This window comes from Aquila chrysaetos, chromosome 8 (genome assembly GCF_900496995.4).
Source record: "Aquila chrysaetos chrysaetos chromosome 8, bAquChr1.4, whole genome shotgun sequence".
Classification (NCBI taxonomy): domain Eukaryota; kingdom Metazoa; phylum Chordata; class Aves; order Accipitriformes; family Accipitridae; genus Aquila; species Aquila chrysaetos.
In genome coordinates, this window is record NC_044011.1 from 5,405,078 (window position 1) to 5,427,285 (window position 22,208).

Here is a 22,208-nt window from a genome sequence, read left to right on the forward strand (position 1 = left end):
GGGGGGGGTGGATTTGCGGGGGGCTTTTCCCTCGCAGCCGTGGCTGGGGCCCGCCGACCGGCTGAGGCGGGAGGGCGGGCCGGGGGCCGGGCGGGAAGGCGGGCTGCTCCGGCATGGCGGAGGTGGTGGAGTTCCGGGTGCCCGCGGGGAGCGCGCAGACGCTGCTGGTCTGGGGGCTGGAGCCGGGGCCGGGCCTGGAGGTGAGGAGAGGAGGAGGAGAGGAGAGGCGAGGCCAGGCCAGGCCAGGCCTCGGGCCGGGGGAGCGGGGCCCTGGATCCCCCCCCCCGGGCCTGGGGAGCGGGGCCCTGGATCCCCACACTCAGGGCTGAGGAGTGGGGACCGGGACCCCGCCTCTCCCTCATCTGTACTGAGGGCTTCACCTGTGTGCTAATAATATATTTTTAAATCACTCCCTTTTTTTTTTTTTCTTCTTTCTTTTTTAATCATTTTTTTTAGTTTCCTTGTCTCCCTGAGGCACAGGGAAACCCCGAGGCGGTGTCGGGCCACCCCAGGGTGATTTCTGTCCCGGTGCCACAGCCGGTTTTGTGGTTTGCACAGCAAAACTACAAAGACGCCAGCGCAAGGTGGAAGAGGGAACAAAACCCCGTTAGTCTTTTGTGGTAACGTTTCGGCAAACGAAGCGGGACGGCAGAGAGCAGGAGACAGTCTGGGATGAGGAGGACTGGCGGGGACAGAAAAGCCCACGTCTGTCTTCGCTCTCCTTCTGATGCAGAGGCTGGATGATAATGGAGATGAGATGTCGTCAGGGTCAGAGGTCCAGCCAGGTTGAGCTTATTTTTATGGAGAGACACTCATCTTCAGCCTCACTGCTTATTCCAGGGCTTGTTGCCATTAAACAGTACTAAAAACTCCTCGTTTTCTAGGTAATTAGGGCTTGTGAGTAGCCCTCTCTCTGTCACTGTCGCTCAGCCCCTGGAGCACCAATAGATATTTCAAAAGACCCTTTTTTCTCTTGTTTTTCCTCAGCATTCCCTGTTTTCAGCGTTTTCCAAATTTGGGCTGCTCTACTCTGTGCGAGCACACAGAAATGCTGCTGTGGCAGGGCCTGGGTATTACGCCATCATCAAGTTTTATTCAGCTGGAGATGCCAGCAGAGCCCAGCGCATGTGCAATGGGCAAAGGCTGTTTCAGAAATCTCCCTTGAAGGTAAGCAGAACGGCCCCAGGTGTGAAACTTGCAGGACTCAGCACCATGACCTCCAGCAGCAGGGTAGAATCCCATTAAATACTTGTTGATCTCAGTGATGCTTCCCATGCAGAAAGTTTACTAACTTGTGGCTGGGCACTACCACTGTGGTGACATGCTCCCCAGGTAGCATTTAAGCAGTAAAATGGCAGCATCCCTCCTCTGGAATAATTTGCAGGGCCCATTTCTGTGTAAAAAATACTTAATACATCTCAGAAGCACGCATGTAGTCGGGGAATAGGTTACCTTCAGATGACTCTCCTAGAGCCATCAATGGTGTGTCTGCAGTGGGAACCTTGCAAGCAAAGCCTGGCTAACCAGGGTTCTTCTTTCCTGGACAGGTTTGTGTTTGCACCAAGCAGAAAGGGTTTCAGCAACAAGTCCTTGCTCTCAACAGCAGCAAGTGCCAGGAGCTGGCCAACCACTACCTTGGCTTTAACGGCTGGTCCAGTCGCATCATCACAGTAAGGGACCCTTTATATTTATCCATCATCCTTCCCCTCATCCTCTTCCCACCCAGTATTCTCAGTTAGAGCTGTTGGTGGAATGAGAAGAATTATCCTCAAATCAGCAAATAATAGACAGCTACAAAAGCTGCATTTTGGACCACAAATGGGGTATTTTGAAAGCTTAGAGAGAGAAGATTGCTATGGGTGAGGGCATTGGTTGGGCTTCTGTTTCTACAACTGGGGGTGGCTGTGATTAAAGCAGTGCCAGGACTTGACAGTAGTCTTTGTGTGCTGAAAGTGTCCAAGATGACTGAAACTCCCAGAGGATAGGGACTATGAGGTATTTCTAAAATAGGGTCAAAACAGTAAATATGCCTGCTCTGCCTCCACCATCCACCATGTGCTTCTGCCTTGGAGTCACATGCCGTGGAGAGAAGGTCTGCAGTTTGCAGGCACAGGCCTAAGTGGTCATAACATCCCCTTCCTATTTAATCAAAATTAATTATCTGTGGTCTTCCCAACAGCTGCAGAATGTATCTGGCTTTGATGGTGAGAATGAGGAACGGGGAAAGACATTACAGAAGCGATCTGTGAAATACCTGTGTGCTATAGAGGTGACGCTGCCCAACCACGGGGTACGCACCAGGGGAGTTGCCCTTGGTGAAGCAGATGTAGAAAATGGTGAAGGTATGTTTTGGGTGCAGCTGGAAGTCTCTCTTAGCAGCTGTCACAGACACTGGTCAATCTTGCTTTTGCACAGTTTGTGTGTCTGCTAAAGTATCTGAATTTAGCTGGAGGCAAGGATCTGTGCAGGGCCTTGTGAGCTGCTGTGCTATGCAGCAAGGGATCCTGAGCACGCCTCTTCCCTCCCTGCTTCACACCGGTATCGCTTTCCTACCCTCTGTTCTCCCTCTCGCCTGCAGCGTTATTCATTCCCCATCACAGCCACTTCTGGTGTGAACATGCCATGTGATTGTGTCTGTGGCACAGCTCGGGTGCCAGTGGGGCTCTGCACTGCCCGCTGCCCTGGGCAGAGTCCTGACACAGGCCTGAGGATCGTGTGCTGCTGTGGGTTGGCACACAAAGCCCCTGTGAGGGTGCTGCCATGCTGCCAACAACTCCCGAAACATAAGCAGCTTTCTTATCAGATCCATAAAGCTGTGTTTGGTTATGTTTCCTAGTGCGATGCAGCTGGTGTGGTTCATATGCAGAGTGTCATCTTAATAACGTGCTGCTTGTTGTGTTCAGATCCTCTTGAGTTTGTCACAGCCACAAGAAGAGTTCAGAAACTTGCAGTCGGGAAAGCTTTGTCTAGTGCCTTTCAGAAGATACTCCTCGTAGTCTTGGGTAAGGCCTATTTTTGTATTAAACACTGGGGTGTTTGGCCTAATGGTATTATAACTTTCATGATAATTGATATGAATTCTTTTTCTCTGAACCTTTCTTGGGATTCATTGAGGCTTGGGGGGGTCTCGGGCAAAATTAAACTTGTGTTGCGGTCTGTAATGGTTTAACAGAGTGGTTCCACCCTATGAGCTATGTGAGTGAAAGGAAAATCTGACAGGAGGTCAGATATTTTTTGATAAATAAGTCACTGAAACTCCAAATTCCAAGAGTTTAAACGCTGGCAGGGAGAGCTTTTTAACACTACATGTGCATGCTGAATAGGGGCGTGAGGAAGTTCTGCTTCCAGCACATTCCTGTCCTGGTTCCAAGCCAACCAGGTGCCATCAAAGGTCCATGCCCCACTGCTGCGTTCAGTGTTGCTTCTTTGGGGCTACTATCTCCTTTGAGTTTTTAATCATAGAAGCTGGCTCTATGCCTACCCAGGAACTGCTAGATCTGCTTTCTCTGGGTTCCAGGTCTTGTGCTCTCTGAGCTTTTAGGTGACACCAGTTTATGTAGTACCTGACTACTTTAGTCTTTTATGCTTATCAGGACAGACCCTGATGGGATCAGGTCAGTGCCACTATCTTCATTTTACAGAGAGGGACCTTTCATCTGCCAGATTCCTCCCTTGGGTTCTTTAAGGTGTTCTTTTGAAAGGTGGGTTTCTGGGTTCAGATGTTTTGCAGTGGTCCTGCTCTCTGGTCCATCACATACACAGAGACTGGTAACTAACATGCTCCATCCTCTCCATAGATTTCTGCTTCCTCAATTTCAGTTTCCACTCCGTTTAGTAAGAGCCATTTGGTTTTCTGCACAGAAGACAGGGCAGGTGGGCCAGAGAAAGCAGCACACTCATTCAGACCAACCAGCCATTATGAAGCAGAATTGTGCCATTTGGGGTTTAGGGTAGGTTTATTGTCATTACACACAGTAGTAACTAACCGTGTCTCTGGCTGTTTATTCTGTTTCAGAGAATGGGAAAGTGGTCGTGGAGTACAATTCCTCCCAAGAGGAGCCCACAGACTTCCTAACAGAAGAGGAACTGAAGGGGCTTGTTCAGGTAAAAGCAGTGGATATTTAGTTTTTGCGCAGAACCTGTATGTTACATCTAGGGATTGGAGATACAGCTGTCAACGGTTACAGCCTCTGGCATCCTCCTTTTATGCAGCAATTATCTTGACTTAAATCCCAGGAAGTAATTGCATCTTGGAATTGTACAGCACGCTAAGGTTTTAAAACTCCTACTTTTTTGGCCATCTTTGTGCAGAAATGCATGTATATTTTAGATGGCACAGGAAAGTGAGCAGTTAGGGTACAGGACTGTTACAATGCAGCTTGACAAGTCTCACGCATGACAGTGTCCAGGACTGCTCTTCACAGAATCTGTAAGAGTGAAAATCCCAGTAAAGTCACAGTAGGTTAAATCAAATTATTTTTTTAACAAGTTCTTAAATAAATCAAACTCCCTATCTAGAAATGCACTTCATAAACTTATGCTTACCCAGAGGGAATGATTGTTAAAAGCTTTGGTGAAATAAAAGCTTTGGTGAAATGCCTGCAGGTAATTGTAGGACCTGTTAGCATGCACCAAACAAAAATACTCCAGTACAACAGTAAAACTTTAATCATCGTGCTCAGTGAGATGAGTTCTGAATGCCAGCCTTTGCACATAGCCAGTCATGAGCAGAAACATTTTCATCTCACTTAGTTTGAAAACACTGCTACTTACCAGGGGAGATCACTGATACGGTGGTCTTTTGAAAGCAAGCATCACTCTCACATGATGCATCAGCACTGTGTCGTGCAGCATCTAACTCCTCCTGCAGTTTGCGTGGAGGAAGTATCTAACAAACCTTGTGACACATTATTCCATTTGATGACACTGAGTCACCTAGTGTCCACGGGCAGAACTATCTTCCTTTCTTACTGAACAGTAGCAGTAAAATAGGAGTATTTTGGTGTATGAAGTAACTAACATCCATCAGATTTTTTTTTATCAGTTGAGAAGATGAAATTTTTGCTGGTTTGTTCTCTCTCTGCATTTTTCTCTGTACAGCCCCTTCTATCTGACCTCTTTTAAACCCACAGAGAGCTGACCTAACATGTAATGACCATAAGAGAAGTGAGCAGCAAAGTCAAACAGAAAGCCTGCTGCTTCTCAAACCTCTCTTCCCTGAAGAGTCATCCCTCACCTCCCCTGCCATCTCACTTCCCTTGTGATGGTGTGTGGGAGGTTATTCAGCGCTCGCTCTCTGCAAGGCACCTTCCAGCCTGATAGGAAGAGGAACAGACAGGAATTCGGAAGGGCTTGCTTGGGAGGAGAGCTGCTGGGTGTCCTTCTGGTTCATTGCCTTGTGATGTCGGTCAGTCTTTCCAAAACGGAAATGTTCCTGAGTTGGTAAATTCCAGGGAGGCCGTCCCTTGTATGTGGTAAAAATATATTGTTTCCAGGTGCAGAGGGATAAAGCTAAAATATGCTGTGGAGAAAGACATTTACTCTTGATTTCTCTTCCCAGGTCAATGAATTGTCCTTGGAACAGTTTGACCTCAAAGAAGAAGAAGTTTTGTCTGATCTCAGTTTTGATGATGAGCTCCCTAGCTGGGAGATGCCATCTGATTAGTGCAGCTCTGTCTTCACATAGTTTCCAAAAATTTTGCAGTGTTTGATTAGGAATGAAAGTCTAACGCTGTGAAATGACATGTGCATCATAGCCAATGTTTTCTGTTTCTCCAAATACGTAACAGCAAAAGACATGGGCAATAAACCTAGTGTTACTAAAATTAAGCCCAAAAATATATGCTGTTTTTGGAGAGGAAGTATTTTCCTGTCAACTTATTCAGGTCAGCTATATATGGAAGCCAGCTTAGCTACATGATTATTATTTAGACAGCATAACAGATGTGCATAGCACTTATAGAAAAAGAAAAGGAATGAGCCCTCCCTGCAAGAGTCTACAGTTCAGGTTCGCTCTGATCTGCAGGAGAAAACTGGAGACAGCAGAAGGAGATGTGTTACCAGCAGGAGTAGCTGTGGTACTTACACATGTCTGCACAGGCACAGAAAAAAGTATTTCTCTGAGTGAAATTTCTTTTAAAGAAGTAAGCCTAAGTCTTCTAATAATGTGTTGAGACATATGAACCACATGTGTTGAGCCCCAACTGTAAGTAGTTGGGACATTATCACTATGTAAAGCAAAGCTTCTTTCTAATTTTGAACAAGTTTTTCATTAAATTAAGTAAAATTTTGTAACCCAGTGTGGTGAATGAACCTCAGAGGCAGCACAAGCAATGGGAAGGGGCATCAAGCTCCCCAAATCACGAGGGTGGTGGGGAGGCGGGGAATGCTTATTTGATAACAAACCCCTGCTCAGATTTTTTGACCTCTCTTTGGGAAGAAAGGTGATTGAAAACTGGGAGAGCTCAGGGAAGAGCCACAGGAATGGTTTGAGATCCCTCTTGAAACGAGAGGAGTGTGGCCTGTTTAATTTAACAGAGAAGAAAGGGTGATTTGCTTTAGGAGAAGACACCTGATATTGGGTGAGCTTTTTAACGGGAAGGGCGAAGGTGAAACAAAATCTGGTGGCTGGATGCTGAATTTAGAGAAATCCAAGTGGGAAGCACAATGCAGCATTTCACAAGAGGCAATGCTGAAGGGAGGGACCAGCCCTCCGCGGGATGCGGTAAATCCTCTACTGGGGCAAGTTCTCAGGCGGAGACTGTAATTCCGTTCTATTCTAGTATATATTCTCCTGATGGCGGAGACGCCCGAAGGCCCAGATCCCGCTCCGAGCCGTGAGGCGAGGGGCCGCAGTGGCGAGGCCTGCGCGCGGCCCCAGGCCTGCGGCCGCCCCCTGCCCCGTTGCCCGGCGACCCCCGGCCGGGCCTGCTCCGCCATGGGCCTGCCCCGGCCTGGCCGCCCGCTTCTCCTGCTGGCGCTGCTGCTGGCGGCGGCCCCCAGCCCGGGGCGGCCCGGGGGGTCTTGCCCGCTCCCCTGCCGCTGCCGGCGGCGGCTGCTGGACTGCAGCCATGCCGCCCTGGGCGCCGTGCCCTCCGCCGCCCGCCGCTGGGCTCTCTCCATTCTGTGAGTACTGGTGGTGGTCCGCCCCACCAGACCCCCTCCATCTTCCCCTCCTCGGCTTTTTATTCCTGGTAATCCCTCCCGGGACAGGCGGGAGAGGGTCACCGGCAGGAGACATCTTGGTTTCGGGGGCTCGTGCTGCAGCGCCGAGGGGTGAAGCCAGGCTGACCACGCTGTTGCATCTCCAGGCAAACTCCGCTTCCACCTCAGCAGCCAAATTTGCTGGGGAAGGGGTTTTCCCGAGGGGTGACAGCATCAATCATTTCTTTGCAGGGATTTCACTGGCAACTCTATTTCTTCCATTGAAAAGCAGGCGTGGAGGGAATACCCGTGGGCTGAGTACTTGTAAGTATCCTCGAGCATTTAAAATGTCAGGAATTCAGGTATTTTCCATCCTTTCATCTGGTTTTTGAGCCAAGGGTATGACGAGCACGAGCACCCACACAAACATATTTCCATCTGAATTCAAAGCTGAGCTGCTCAGCAAGGAGGGGTGTGAATCCCCAGGGCTTCCTAGGATGGCAAGAAATGCCGTGAGCTGTGTCCCTTCCATCCTACGGGACCATCCCTATGCCCATTTAATGAATGATCGGGCTACAGTTAGCTTCAGCAGGCCAGGAGCAAGTGCCTGCTCCTGTGATGAGTGGTGATGATCCCTGTAGTGACTCAGAGATGTTTTTAGTAAAGCTACTGCAGGATATTTTCCCCTAAAAATTTCATTTCCTCCTGGAGAGCACCTGGTGTAACAGTAAATGTCCATTTGTCTCATTCCAGAGTCCTCCAGAACAATGATCTGCGGGCCGTGAAGAGGCATTCACTGGAGGGTCTGCTCCTGCTGAAGCACCTGTAGGTACCGTCCCCTGCCCACCATGGTGGGCTACTGCTTCACCCTCCCCGGGCCACTGCTGCTCAACCCCCCACCCCCATGCAAGTGTGCTTTAGTACTCCTTGGTTTCAGGCTACAGCCAGAGCAGAGCAGGGTGTCTTGCTGCTGCAACAGTGCCTGGTGGGAGGATTGCCGTAGGGTCATGGTGCAGCTTTCATTTCCCCAAATCCAACCAAGAAGAGGAGGCTGCTGCCTTTTCCCACAGATATTGGATGACTTGTAGTCAACCCCAAGCTAACAGTGACTTCCCATGCCCTGGGAGATTGCCTCTGGCTCTGTTTATCTGAGGACCAACATTTTTGGGGTGAGAACCACCTAGAGCAAGACAAAACCCATGCATGCCTTGCTTCTGCTAGGCTTTGGGTGAAAAGACCTCCGTTGTGGTGAAGGCAGAGCCCCGTATTGCTGATCACTCTTGGGATAGCCTCTCCAGTGGCTATCCCAGGTGGAAAGAGAGAAGCCTGCACTACCCCTTCCTCTGCTGAAATCCCAGACGGACTGAAGTTGGGAGATCTCTGCTTCAACCTCCAGCTCTGAGCAGGGCTAACCTCAAAGGTAGCATGGGGTTTTTTCTGTAAAAAAATCAATGAGGTTGCTCAGGGCCTTACCCAGCTGAGTCCCTGCTCTTCCTGGAGAAGAAACAAATGTGCATCTATGTCCACACAATGTCATACAATATCATAGCAAGTGCTTGGTCTTTAACACTGGAAGGGAGCAGAGTAGCATTACGGTTTTTTCTCCTTGAAGTTCATTTTTTTACATATTTTGGGGTTTCCTGTGTGGTGCAGGCAAAGGAAGTGTGAAACAAGAATGGCAAAATCTTGCCCTGTTCTCTGTCCTCTGCTTGGCCGCTGTCACGCTCTCTTATCTTAAAGGCTAAGAGGCAGAAATAAATCCCAACATGGAGCCTCAGAGCTTTAGCGCTCAGAGCCCAGATTACCTGAGCCTCAGAGGAGACACAGGTACAGTCATTTCTCAACACAAACCTCATGTCAAAGATAAAAATACTATTTGTGTCAAAAAGCTGACAGCAAGGGAAGCCCTGGCTTGGAATTGGCTCCTGAGGGTTATATTTTGCATCCCGCTCCTCTGTTATTAGAGTAGCTGATATGAGGACACAGAGAGGTGTCCCAAAATTCCCTCTGTTGCTCATATTTGTAGATCCTTGCAAGTATCTCAGCTCCATTACTGTTTGCATTTGTAGTGTCATTTATTGAGTGTGATGTTTACGTGCTTGCATTTTTCCCACAAAAAGGGAGGTTTTATATTTTCTAGTATGCACGTTGGCTTGGAAGGAGCCGAGTCCAGGGTGGTCTTTGCCTTTCTGGAGCTGCTCCTGCAGTAAGCCAGCCCTAGGGCTGCAGCTAAGCCTTGTCTCAGTGCTGGGGAATGGTGGAAAACAAGGTAGTGCCAGTGGTGGGGCCTGCTGCCCACACTAGCTTCCCCTCCCTGTGCCCTGTGTCTTTTTAGCAGGTACGTGTGCCCTACATCATAGAAAAGAACGATCCAAGAACTTAAAAGCAGAAAGCATGTTCTGCAGGATGTGGGTTGCAGGCTAAATGAGTCGGGTTGGGAAGAAACAGGCTTTCAGCCGTGCTCCCCTTCCACAACGCTGAAAACTGACCTCTCCGAAGTACTTCTGGGATTGCACATGTAAAGACCTTCCACTGACCAGCTGCCTTCCTGGGAGGTCCAGACCCCGCAGGCGAGAGCTGCAGTCGCTCCCCAATGCTCTCCCCCTGAGAACCCTGTCCAGTAGCAAGGCCATCTCCTACAGAAGAAACCTTGTGCATTCATCTCCTCTAATTTTAGATGCCTAATAATTGCCTAGGATTAAGCTAATTGTTCATGCTCTCTATTTTCCATGGAGAGAAACAGGCATTTCCCATTCACCCAAACGATCTTGGGAACCTGTCTGAGGAGTTCACTCCCCCAAAATATTTCTCTCTCGCTGTTTGCTGCAGAACAAGCCCAGGCAGCTAATTCAGGCTGAGACAACAAACCTTTTGATTTCTAAAGCTAGGCCAGGTGAATCCTGCAGTGGCTGAGTGTCTACACACATCTCGCAGCAGAGCTGTGCAGGAAAGTGGCGTTTAGGTTACCCCTTCATTGTGCCCTTTCCAGACTTCCATGTTCTTGATTTTGCATCTTCAATAGGGTCCCTTTATCATAACTTTTTCACCAAATGTGGTGTAGGAGGAAGGGATTAAGAGAAAAATAACTATTTTGGTCACATGTGGTTACCAATCCATCCCTGAGCCCTCAAACAAGAGGTGCTATTCAGCCTTTTCTGGCTGACTTCAGCAAGCAAAGCACTGATGGCACCAGGGGAAGGCAGGCTGCATCTCTGTGGCACATCCAGAGGGTCACATATTGGTGTGGTCCATGCAAATGCATCCTCAGCTGCTAAACTGTGCCTGTGTAAAGAATCTTTTCTGTTATCAGAGAGGAAAATCAAGCCCTAAAATAATTCTGGTGGGATCAGAGCTAGAAAAAAGTCACTGAGATGAAACCCACCTCCGGTCAGGAGGGTTATCACAGGTTACACACCACTGCAAGCTAATATCAGATATAAACACCGCGTGAAATCAGAGCCGTGTAACATATATGCTGCCAGTGTCAAAGCAAATGAAAGTATACATGACAGTGCAAATGTAATTAACATTTCGTGTTCTAATTTTAACAGGGATTTATCTTGCAATAAAATCCTGTCGATTGAGGAACATGCTTTTGAGCCGCTTCCTTTTTTGCAGCTTATGTGAGTTATAAAAGTTTCTTTCTAGTGTATTTACTGAAGTCTGTTTGCATTTATAACCCTTTTTGTGCTAGAAAATGTTCCTGTTATTTTTAGAACAATGACTACATTTCTCCTGCTAAAAGACTAACTGAGCTAAAGAGATCAATGCAGATGGCTGGATGACCCACAACAGGATGAGAGATCATAGCGTCGTTGTCCAAACGCAGCCATAATAGAAGCCATTTCTTGAAGGCTTGCTGTATCCTGGAACAGAAATAGATTAAGCACATGTGCACTTCATTTCCTCTCCTTGACAGGTTTAAAAAAAAAAAAAAAGCGGCAGTTTCCTCCCTATTCTACCTTGGATTTGCATATTTCCTACAAATCAATACTGCTTCACTGCAGCATCCTGTAGGACAGACCCAATTCATTCCTGTGATCTTCTTTTTCCCCAGAAACCTTGGTGGAAATCTCATCACACAGATCCGGAATGGCACTTTCCAGGCATGGCATGGGATGCAGTTTTTACAGAAGCTGTAAGTGTAACAAGGTCTAAAGGTAGATCAGAGTGGGACTCCATAGTGACAGTGGGGAAGAGCAGATTTCTTCTCTGTAAAGTACTGAATCCTGATACAGATCCAGGGTCCACCAGGAGTCTACAGCCTGAAAGCCACTTTCTCCTGGCCTGCTTATCTTCTCCATGGCTTCCCTGAACCAGCATCAGGTTCAAACAGCAGCAGTGGGAGCCCAGGGGGATAAATAAGAAAGAAATGCCAAGGGAAGGGAGAAGCGGGAAGTGATGAGGGGTATGGGATGTGACCCAGATTTCTAGCCAGAAATTTCATTTTGCATATTTGCATTTAAAAATAAAGGTTCTCAAAAAGATCCACAAAAAGCAAACCTTGTTCTTTTGGTGTCTTGAGAAAACATGACTTAACCCATAGTCGGTTCTATTAAGAAGCTCTTCCAGGGATAGGATCACTGTTTCCACCTGGACCTGAAGTAAGTGGGAAGCTAGGGCATTTTGCCCACCAAGGGCTCATATACATAAAGAAAAGGCCACAGTCTCCCTGCTCTCCTGAAAAGTGCAATACTTCTCACGTGATACACCAAACAAGGTAGCAGAATAAATTATGAATGACAGTTCCATAGGACCACAGCTTTGCCTGGCTGGATGCAGTACTAGAGTAAAAGTTTATGGACAGTGGAAAGGTGAGAAAATATGGAAAGTAAGACTCCAAAATAACATCAAAGTTCTGGTGGAGGGAAGCAAAGAAAAGGTGTGAGCTGAGGAGGAAAGAAAGAGATGTTGTGTTTTCCAGAAGAAGCACTTCTGGGCTTTTGCTCTTTTAGCTGGAGATAATCAGGACCTGATGTATTTTGTGAATCAGCCCATCAGCATCTGTTCCTGCCTCTAGCCTTCATCCTAGGTCCTTCCTCACACACGTAGCACTGAGCCAATTTTTTATCTTCAGGCTGAAATTTCCTATGTTTGTTCTCCACTTAAAAGGAAATTCTTTGGGGAGGTTTGAGTAAAAATTGTTCAGCCAAATCCACATCTGCCATCCATAAAAGTCGGCTGGATCCTTACCCACCATAAACCTCTTTACACCACTCACACAGCAGAGAGGAGCCCGGAAAGGGGATTTCAGTGTAATTCTGCATCAGCTCCAACAGGCACAACTCTCTTTGGGCCTCTCTGATATTCAAAGGGTAGAAATGTGAAGCCTGGCAAAGAGGAAAAACTCCTTGATCGCAAAAATACTTTGCAATGATCTAGTGGAAATTCACTTTGATTTAGCTCTGTTTATACAGTTCAGGAACCACTGGGGTTTTGTTACTCTGCAGTAAGTGTTTTAACCATCTCCCATTTCTCCAGTGCCTGCTGCATAGGGCCAGTTGATCTTGGCTTTCCAGACCCGTGGGTCTATGTATGTAAGAGGACATGTGGACAGGCCATCCCCACATGCCCCTACCCACACAGCTCCCATCCTTCCCATCACCAACTCACAGCAGTGTGTTGTTTTTTTCAGGATCCTAAGCCATAACCCCCTGTCTGTTATTACTGACACATCGTTCTTCAAGCTGCCTTCAGTCAAATATCTGTAAGTATTAACTCATTTTTACCAGAATAATATAGATCTTTGTCTCGGGTGCCCTGTTGTCAGGGAAGCAGAGATCCAGTAGCAAATCTCACTCTTCTCCCAGCCTTATTCTGCTAGAGGCACAAATAACCCTGGCACCACCGAGCAAGGCAAAGGCCAAGCAGTACTGGTGTGTCCCCAGCTGCAAAGCAACCAAGGAGCTGGGACACAAACTTTAAAAAATTAGAGGCCGTCCAGGTCTGGGGCCGTAGACTGGCCTGAAGGATCTGGGAATGTCCCCACTCCTGCTTGAGCGCTGAGAAGGTGGGATCCAGCAGCTCCCAGTCACTGGGGCACTCGTGCCAGCAGTCCGGGGCTCCTGCCCACCCTGCATCCCCAGCCCACTGCCTTGACACAGCTCAGGGCAGGTGATGCTCTGTGTTGATCATAATTCACAGTATCCTATGGCTCCTGCTCACACCTGTGTGACTCCTCAGGGTGGAAGACATCCAGGTTTTTCGCAGAGATCCTTCCTACTCACAGCCCCACTATCCCACAGATACCCTTTGCTTTCTTCTCAGCACATTTTCTCTTTTCACTGATATAAACTTTCCTTCCAAGGTCATAGTGGATTCATCCTCTGGGCGAGAAGTGTCTCCCTTCAAGGACTGGAGCTGCACTCATGGGAAAGCAGGAGGAGGGGTTTGAACCAGGGAATCCTTTCTGTTTGCATCTGTCTCCCACAAGATCTGCAGGATCCCCTCATGATTCAGACCCCATGGTTAGGAGCAGGTCAAAGCAGAAAGAAACACGATAGGGTTTTGAATCATTTCTCTTTGATTAGGCTGAAGTAGATCCCTCTGCAAACACCACCACAATCATCAGGGACCTGGGCTTGTTCTCAGAGCAGAGTTCTGGTAATGCCACCTGAAAATTTAATGTGGTTTTCAAATCCTTTCAGAGACCTGGGTGCAACACAAGTGACTCAGCAGACATTGCTCGTGCTCCTCCTGAGAACAGTCCGCTTGGAAACGCTGTGAGTATGCAGAGACTGGGTCCCAGCCGCCAGCAGATCGTAATTGCTGAAACAAGGCATCTGCTTGGGAAACAAATCCACCCGCCACTAAATCAGAATAACCCCAGTAAGCTTAAGGTTTGCTATTTACTTCTGAGAACTTCCCCAAGAAACAGAATTTCACCTTTTAGATCATATGTTCCAGGTTTTACAAAGGGAAATTTTAGATCAAGGTGGGGTGCATTTCTGTATTTTGGGACTAGTTCCATTTTCAAAGGTAAAAACAACATTTTGATGCTAATGGAGAATCCTATCTTCTACTTGAAACCTCTCTTAGAAATTAGGAGAACATACTTGTCCATTGGGATTGGGGGTTGGGTGTGAGGGGAAGTTTTCCAGAGCTGTAGAAGAAATTGAAGCAAAACCATGATGTGTTGTCTGTGTGTTACCCGAGTTGGACTCGGAGACATGGATTGAGATGCTGGGTTTTTCTCCAGTAACCTCTTGTCTTTAGCAAAGTGCCCAGTGATATGGCCTGCTGCCTCTGCCAGGAGAAACACACCACCAAAACCCCGTGCAGGACCATCAAGTTCCACTGCGAGAACCTGTGCACCACCAGTGCTCCCCAGTGCGGTAGGCTTCCGATGATGTTGATATAAACACCAAATCTGCCCGGTTTCCTCTAGCTTTAGGAGATGCTGTAGCATGGCCCCATTTTGCGTGGGTTCCCAGGCAGCGTTGGCCACCTCGATGGCATCAGTCCAGCCTGGTGGCTCCTGGCCAGTCCCAGGGACACTAAATCAGGGCAGACTCTCTCGAGGAGCTTCATCCATACGAGGCCTTGAAATCAGCCCAAAGGCCAGTGAAGGCAGCTCATGTGAGACCTGGGAGGCCTCGAACTGTGCTCTCTGAGCCACAGGCACAAAAAGTTCCCCTTTGAGCACATGACTTGGAAAAAACAGGGGTTGAAAAGTTACTAGCGATTACACATATCTTCTGTGTCAAATACTATCTTGAGAAGAAATAGCTTGCTGAGCTAAACAAACACACGAGCTTCCAATCCACACAGCACATCTAGCCAAGGAAATCATGCATGCCCAGTACCGTTCCCGAGCGCTGGAAGGCACCATCTGCTCGTAAGCCCCTCAAATTTCCCCTGACAACCTCCTGAGCCTTTCCAGTGCCACCATACCTTGGCTAGTCACAGCTCAGCGGCAAGAGGGGTCCCAGACACAGCACAGACATGGCCACAGGGTCTGGCAATGTTTGCATTGCTCTGGCAAGGTGGCACGCGCTGAGCTGCACCTCGAACCTGCCACCCACACTGGAAACCCCAAAACCCATAAATGAGTGTGGATGCCCTTAGGCAGCCGCTGCAGAAACCTCCTGTAATGCATGATGTGTTGGAGGGGGTCTGGGATATACAGGCTCCAAAAATTGCCTGAGTGACCTCGGAAAACTGCCTGGTCTCTCTGCCACCCTGCTCCCCATGCGTAGGAGAGAGGACAGTAACCCCAATCTCCTTTGCAGGGCATTAGGTGAACACCAAGCATTGTTATTCTCTCGTTAGCCTGTGCAGCGTAAGCAATGCACTGTCCTGGTCAATCTTTGCACAGGGTAAATATCATCCTATTCAAAGCAGAGACAAGCTGGACTTGTGCAAATAGATACAGTAAGGTTTACAAGGTCCCCAAGTAACTAATTTTCAAACTGGATGTGGACAAGCGAGCCTCACCTCGTCGCAAGTCTAGGGAAAATGGGCTGCTAAGCCATTTAGGGCTAGATACTCAAAGGTATTTGTGTGTCCAATTTCCTATCATTTTAAGAGGAAAAAAAGGCCTAAATACCTTTGTAATCTGTAAATATTCTTGACCATGTCACCCGCCTCTGGCATTAAGCTATCTGCAAAGCAGGATTAGAGATAAGGTTGTGTTTGCAGCCTTGGTGTAGGACTCTTGAAGATTTATCCTAGCTCTGCAGACTCAGCGTGTGCCCTTTGCATGCCAGGGCAAGAGCTCTCCTGGGCTGTTTGCATCGCTCTGGGTCAAACCCCCACATCTTCCACTTCTTCTAGGCCTGGGTGATGGGAGCTGCATCCATCAGCAGCGAAACAGCTCTCTGTTATCGGGGGCTCACTCTGACTGCAGATTGTTACAGTCGACAACCCAGAGGCATTTTAAAGTGAAATATCCCAGGTTTTCCTGACCGCAGGGAGAAGGGCTAGTTGGGATAACTGATCAGGGACAAACACCGTGTCTTTGGGTATTCTGCTTCCCAGGCTCACTCTGAGTTTAAAAGCTTTATGGTGATTTTAGCAACTCAACACTGGCTCGTATCGAGCTGTGGGAAACTCTCTGACATCAAACCCATTCCCCCGGGATGCTTCACACCGATCCAAACAGAGCCCTGGGAGACACCAGAAAAGAAACATCTATCTCTGCTGCCCCAGTGACATAATCTGATTGATTCAACAAGACTTGTCCCGTCTAACACATCCACCATTCAGTTCACACACTCCCTTGTCTTAAAGACAAGCACCTGTTGCTCGAGGTAAACCTCTGACCCTGTATTTTGGCAGAAAGCTTCTCATGATGCCGAGTCACTGATCTGCTTTCTTGGTGTTTTACAGCTCACACAGATCTTCTGGTAGAGACACAAGGAGAAATAATGGAAGTGGTACAATCCAGAAAATTGAACGCCAACGTGGTGTTGAACCTCAAGCCCAAGGAGCCTTCGCTTGGAGACCATGAAACCGTAACGCTTGCGGTTGTCCTGAGCCTGACCAGCACTAATGGTGATCTCAGTAACCCGAATGATCACATTTCCAGAACAAATTCATATTCCCCTCAGCACCTATCCAGGCACGAAGGCAAAACTAGTAAGGAGCTGAGGCTGATGCTGCACAGCATTCAGCACATGGGCTGGACCAGTGAAACCGATATAAGGAAACTGTATTTTCTAGCAAAGGCACTAGTGGCTGAGCTCAAGAAGCAGCTGCACAAGGCTAAAAGCATCGTGACTGTGAAAAACCCCATCTCACTCCTGCCAACGTCTGCCATGCAGAAGGACGAGGTGCATGAGATCCCAGCAGTGGAGGGAGATTCAGCCACGGGCTGGGTGCAAAAGAAGCATGACTTAGGTTTGAACCAGGCAGCATTAAACCCCTGGGAAGCAGCTGGCAGGTTAAACCCTACTAACAGCCCCTCCATCTTCAGACATCACAAAATATCCACACCTCCTCCAAAACATTCCCTTTCACGCTCCCCAGCAGAGGCCCCTCATTTGTCCGGGTCTTTTAAGATTCAAAATTATTCTGATGCTGTGGAAGAGACCAAGAAAACTCGTGGGATGGAGGATGTGGAAGATGTAGAAGATGCAGAGGAAGCACCATCTCCAAGGCAGGACTATGTTTGGACTTACAAAAAGCACAAGCAGGGGGACAGCCCTTATTTGAATAAAAGTAATCAGCTTTTCTACAAGACATTTGGCAATGTGAGTCCAGAGGAAGAGCCCACACCAACAGAAAGCAAAGCAGGGCAGAGACTAAACACAAACCAGCATTTTTTCTATAACCTGTTGGTTAACAACAGCCCCCCTGCTGCAAGCAGCATGCTAGAGGACACAGCTGAAGAAGAGGGTTCCTCTCTAGGTGGGCATTTACCAGCTGTCCCTCGAACTGCAGAAACACACTGGAAGCAACAAAAGGAAGGATCCAGTTTCCTCAATAAACCAGGTAGCTCCAAGAGCCCAGATGGCGCATCGGTTCAAGGACACCTGTTTGAAACCAAGGTCAATCGTCACCTACGCTTGCTCGTCCCAGACGAAGCCTTGCGGATGTTCATCACCCACGTGGCACGAGCCCTGAGGATGGACTGTAGCCTACCAGAAGTCCAGCTGGCCTGTGCAAAGATGGTCTCAAAGACAGGGCTGCTCATAAAGCTGCTCAGCAAGAGGCAAGATGACCAGGGAGCCTCTGCTCTCGTGGGCCAGTGTCTCCTGGAAGGGAACGTTTCCAATGGCATGGCCCAGGCCAGGGAGGCGGGCAGGAAACCCACAGGGAAGGTAGGAGAGATACTGGGCATTGCTGGATGTGTCCTGGACAATGGGGAATGGAAGGAGCAACCCTCTCTCCCCTCCTGATTTTCTCTCCTTTTCTCCAGTGGAAACCAGAGTATACCTCCAGCGACAGGCTCCTATTAGCGATATCAGTGTCCGTCATCATCATGATTAATCTCACAGTGATGTGTCTCGTTGAGGTAAGCCGATAATTCGTTTGACAGATAGCTGTCAGTCAGGCCTCGTAGCTGGAGTGCACCGAGGCAGGGTGGTGCCTCCCCGCACAGTTTATGAGCCCCGGGGTGCCGATGCAAATGTCTCTGGGTAGCACAGATGTTTTTCCAACCTTGGAGCTTGTCACGGCATCCATACAGCTCCACGTGGGTTCAAGCCTGCTTGGGGGGGATTGTCCTGGTATCTGTCACAACCTGTCCACAGCTCTGCTTTGCAGCTTTCCTAACAGCTTCCTTGAGCGGGTCTGTGCCTCCCTCCCAACACAGCCTCTCCCATCAGCCCATCCCCAAGTTTTATCCCGCAATCCCTGGGCCTAGGGAGTCTCCTCCGAGGCTCTTCTCCTGACCCTGTTCCGCTCTCCTGCCCACACCGACTGCTTTCAGCCATGCAGCAATTCCCTTGCTACCTTCCCTCTTGCCAAAATCAAGTCCTTCTACAAGGTGCGAAACAGCTCCGCGTGGGTCAGGGCTGTGCCGGAGGCGGGCAGGGGAGAGGACCCAGCGTGCCCACAGAGTTTCAGCCTCCCTTTGGGCCCCTTCTCCTTGGAAAAGAAAGCTTTTATTTCTTTAAAAGCCTACCTACATGTTTCAGACTGGGGTTAAACAGGAGGGGAGTACCCTGTAAAACACTGCACAGATAAGAAAGGCAGACATAAACATTGCTGAGATTAGGAGAGCTCTGGGAGTTCAGGTCATTCTGGGGGCAGGGAAAAGTGGGGAGTTGGGAAGGGAGGATGGGCTCTTTCTAAAAACGTGGCTGCTGGCACAGACTTGCACAAGTATGTAATGGGCTCGTTTGGAGGAAGAACTTGTTGGACTCCCTTTTTTTGCAGAGTATGACAAGAAAATCCTGATGTTACGAGTCTCTCTCTCTCTCTCCTTCACCAGGTTTGCTCCCAAAAACCTGCAGCCGCTTCCCAACCTCGAAGCACCAATAAATCACGCCCGAGATGGTAATTACTCTCTGCGCTGTGCCGCTGCTGTGCCATGAACAGTCTTTACTCTGACCAGCACCTAATCCCTGAGCCCCCCCACCCACGCAGGTGGTGGCTGCCAAAGTCTCACCAGGCTACATTTAAAACACGTAGCTTTTTTAAGAGACCCAGAAAAGGGGCCCCAAAGTGTGAGTGATCAGCACGGCTGTAAGCTCACATCTCAACCAGCCACCCAGGCAGCCCTCTTCCACACCGGTGATGCTACACCCTGAATGTGGTGGATGTGTTGGTCCTGGGCTCCCGCGTGGTCCCACGTCCCTGCAACCACGCTGCCCGGCCACGAGGAAATACCTCTTTGCTCCGGTTCCCAGCAAAAATCTTCTCTGGCAACAGCTCTGCCATATTTCTCCCTGCCCTGCTCTCCAGAGAGGCTGTTGAAGAGCTTGCTCCTGTCCTCTCCAGATGCCTTTCACATCCAGGCTAAACCGGGACTTATTCCCAGCCACGTCAGCCAGCACCATCCCTTCCTTCTGGGCCTCCTCATCAGCCTTAGGGTCACCTGAAATGTCACCCTGAGCAGGTAGAGGCTTCTGCCCTGGCAGGGTGCTGGCACCCACTGAAGCCCTCCCTGGCCAAGCCTCCCTGCTTATGGACCGGGAAAGGTGAATTCTGGGGTGATGACGCACAAAAGCCTTTTTTCTCCCCCTTTAGCCCACTAAATCCAGATGTTTTGCAGCACTGTAAATGTCACTTGGCTGAATTCCCCAGCAGGGCAGGGTGCAGGCAACCTTCCTGCCAATAACTGCCATCACCAGCTGCCTTCACTTTTTATCCTTCTTTTCCTTTTTTTTCCAGGTTCTTTCAAAAAATCCTGCCACGAGGATGGAGCAAGAACAAGTACAACGTTAGAGAGCAGGTAAGGGTGGGGAGCACGTGCCAGGTCTGCCCCTCTTCCTGCTACCTGCACCACTGGCTGTTTCTTACCTTCTCCGAAACCTTCCCTTCCCTGGCATTTTCCAGGGCTCGCATGTATCGGATCTTGGCAAAACCAAACCGCAGTGGCTTAGAGACCTGTACCGGCCTCTCGATTCCCAGCATAAAAAATCTATGGCTGAGCTGTACGATGAAGAGACCTCAGATGAGGAGGAGATTTTCAACAAGTTCAAGCTAAAGTAAGTGGGATGGTGACGATGCCTGTGCTTATTTTTCAGCTCTTGTTCTGATGTAGGAACTGCTGAGGCTTTCCTTGGCTGCCATTTCCTTAGCTGCTGTTTCCTTGGATGCTGTTTCCTTGGCTGTTATTTCCTTGGCTATTGTTTTCTTGCTGCTATTTCCTTGCTGTCATTTCAGCTGGATGCCCACAGCACCCCAGAAAAGCTGCAACGGTGGGAAAATGCAATTACCCAGAGACCTGATGCCTCTGCCTTGTAGCTCCGGTGCACCCCAAGAGCTGGAGCAACGGTCCCTCTCCACACCCACGGGTGCCCACGTGCTCAGGATACCCCAAATCTCATCCCAGCGGGATGGGAACAAGAGGGCTCCGAGGGACGGGGAGCCCTCGTAGGGCTCCGGCAGCAGCGGGCCAGGCTGGGCGCAGCACCGGGTGCCAAGCGCCGGAGCCGTGCAGCCTCCCTCCGCACACGGGGCGCGTCGCCTCCGGGAATCCCCGCGGGGGAACGCGCGGGCTGGGGGTTGCTTTTCCCCGCGGGAAGCGGGCGAGGGGCTGCCGAGAGCGTCGGGGTGCCGCTGCGCACCCCGAGGCTCGGATAAAGTTGTCGCGATCGTTCAACGGCGGGCAAGGCCTTCTGAAATTGCCATTAAAACTTGCAGGTTTTTCAACCCAGAGCGTCCCGCGAGCGGACGGACGGACGGACGGAAGCGTGCAGGCGCGCGTCGGGGCCTGCGCGCGCGTGTCCACGCGCGCGCGTGTCAAGGCACCAACCCCCGCCGGCACCCGCCTGTGAGGGTGTGCGCTCGCACACGCGTGTGCCGGCCTGCGAGTAGGCGGCTGTGGTACCCGTGTGCGCGCCCGCAGGGGTCTGCCCGCCCGTGCGCGTGTCCGCCCCGCGCGTGTGTCTGCGCGCGGGTGTGCGCGTGCCTGCCGTGGGCGTGCGCGGGCGTGCTTGTAGGTCCGCTTGGGGGTGGGCGCGCGCGTCTGTCCGCGTGTGCGTCTCTGCGCGGGCCCGGCCGCGCGGGGCGTGCCCGCGCCTGCGGCCCCGCCCCTTGCCTGAGGCGGGCGTGGCCCGGCGCTCCTCGGCCCCGCCTCGCTCGCGCGCCGGCGTCGGGAGGGGGGCGGGGCGTGCGCGCTCCCGGCAAGGCCGCCACTTCCGGGTTCCCCGGCCGGAGGCGCGGAGCCGGTGAGTGGGGGAGGGGGCGGACGGGGGTGCAGGGTGGTGGGGGGGTTCGTGGGGTGCAGGGTGACTGGGGTCAGGGGGTGCGGGGCGATGAGGGGTGCAGACGGGGGGTGCAGGGTGGCGCAAGGGCTGCCCCCCCCCCCCCCATGGCTGCTGACCCCTCCCCAGGCCTGCACCACCCCAGCACCCACCCGGGTGCCCCCCCCCAGCCGTGACAGCCCCCCCCCAGGGCAGCCCGGCACCATGGCCCACCCGTGCCAGACCCCCCACAAGCCACCACAGACCTGTGCCGTGGCTCAGATGCTCCTTTCCGTGGGGTCCCCCTGTGGGGGGGGGAGGTTGCTGGTGTCTGGTCCTCGATGCGCTCCCTCCAGCGCTGACACCCCAAACCTCTCGGCCTGGCTCATCCCCGTAGACCCCCCGCTGGCCGGAGAGGCCGTACCAGTGCAGAGATCCCAGCAGGTGCAGGATCCTTACAGCTTTCTCTGATTTATTGTGTGTTCTCTTCTCTATAAATGACGTTTTCTCACATAGAACGAGCAGTTGCAAATGAGCTCTGGGTAGTTCTTGTGTCCAGCAGAAAATGCAGAGTTTAAAGAGCTGGTTTCTTGTTGCCTTACTTCCAGCGACCCCCAGTTCCCCCCCCGTCAAGGGATGCGAGCTGCCCACCGTGTCAGATGGCCACCGAATCAACCAGGAAGCTCCAGCACTGGCAATCCGAAGCAACGCAAAAATTGGGAGTATAAATACAGGAACATTTTGCCTCAACACGCTGGGGGTTTCACA

General features: G+C 50.4%; 2 protein-coding genes and 1 long non-coding RNA gene across 9 annotated transcripts; 2 read left to right on the forward strand and 1 right to left on the reverse strand.

Moving 5' to 3' along the window:
* The first annotated feature begins 1 nt into the window (after position 1).
* RDM1 (RAD52 motif containing 1) lies at positions 2-5,958 on the forward strand. Of its 4 annotated transcripts, none has more exons than XM_041125077.1 (7): positions 13-200; positions 988-1,167; positions 1,548-1,670; positions 2,180-2,342; positions 2,904-3,002; positions 4,016-4,104; positions 5,133-5,958. In XM_041125077.1, the coding sequence occupies exons 1-7, from the start codon at positions 114-116 to the stop codon at positions 5,262-5,264; spliced, it is 873 nt and encodes a 290-aa protein (XP_040981011.1). In that variant the 5' UTR covers positions 13-113; the 3' UTR covers positions 5,265-5,958. The 4 variants fall into 4 exon arrangements, with proteins under 4 accessions (XP_040981013.1, XP_040981011.1, XP_040981012.1 ...); XM_041125078.1 differs by having other exon boundaries at positions 14-200; positions 5,304-5,958; XM_030021299.2 differs by having other exon boundaries at positions 20-200; positions 5,561-5,958.
* LOC121233464 lies at positions 3,983-22,054 on the reverse strand. Its single transcript, XR_005932932.1, has 3 exons — positions 21,707-22,054; positions 20,053-20,445; positions 3,983-4,427 (listed from the first exon to the last, which is right to left on the reverse strand). It is a non-coding gene; the product is annotated as an uncharacterized LOC121233464 (long non-coding RNA).
* LRRC37B (leucine rich repeat containing 37B) lies at positions 6,719-20,907 on the forward strand. 4 transcript variants are annotated; one of them, XM_030021298.2, is made up of 13 exons: positions 6,719-7,467; positions 7,897-7,968; positions 10,695-10,766; positions 11,201-11,281; positions 12,779-12,850; positions 13,791-13,865; positions 14,359-14,477; positions 16,474-17,906; positions 18,005-18,100; positions 19,022-19,086; positions 19,924-19,984; positions 20,089-20,240; positions 20,419-20,907. In XM_030021298.2, the coding sequence occupies exons 4-13, from the start codon at positions 11,262-11,264 to the stop codon at positions 20,630-20,632; spliced, it is 2,307 nt and encodes a 768-aa protein (XP_029877158.1). In that variant the 5' UTR covers positions 6,719-7,467; positions 7,897-7,968; positions 10,695-10,766; positions 11,201-11,261; the 3' UTR covers positions 20,633-20,907. The 4 variants fall into 4 exon arrangements, with proteins under 4 accessions (XP_029877158.1, XP_040981008.1, XP_040981009.1 ...); XM_041125074.1 differs by lacking the exon at positions 10,695-10,766; XM_041125075.1 differs by lacking the exons at positions 6,719-7,467; positions 7,897-7,968 and adding an exon at positions 8,493-8,563.
* Positions 22,055-22,208: the final 154 nt, after the last annotated feature.

Excerpts from the sequence above, each read along its gene's own strand:
- RDM1 (XM_041125077.1), top strand. The coding sequence starts at position 114 with ATGGCGGAGGTGGTGGAGTTCCGGGTGCCCGCGGGGAGCGCGCAGACG. Across the intron at positions 201-987 it reads AGCCGGGGCCGGGCCTGGAG|CATTCCCTGTTTTCAGCGTT; the intron begins GTGAGGAGAGGA and ends GTTTTTCCTCAG. Across the intron at positions 1,671-2,179 it reads GGTCCAGTCGCATCATCACA|CTGCAGAATGTATCTGGCTT; the intron begins GTAAGGGACCCT and ends TCTTCCCAACAG.
- LRRC37B (XM_030021298.2), top strand. The coding sequence starts at position 11,262 with ATGCAGTTTTTACAGAAGCT. Across the intron at positions 19,087-19,923 it reads AATAAATCACGCCCGAGATG|GTTCTTTCAAAAAATCCTGC; the intron begins GTAATTACTCTC and ends TTTTTTTTCCAG. Across the intron at positions 20,241-20,418 it reads TTCAACAAGTTCAAGCTAAA|CTGGATGCCCACAGCACCCC; the intron begins GTAAGTGGGATG and ends CTGTCATTTCAG.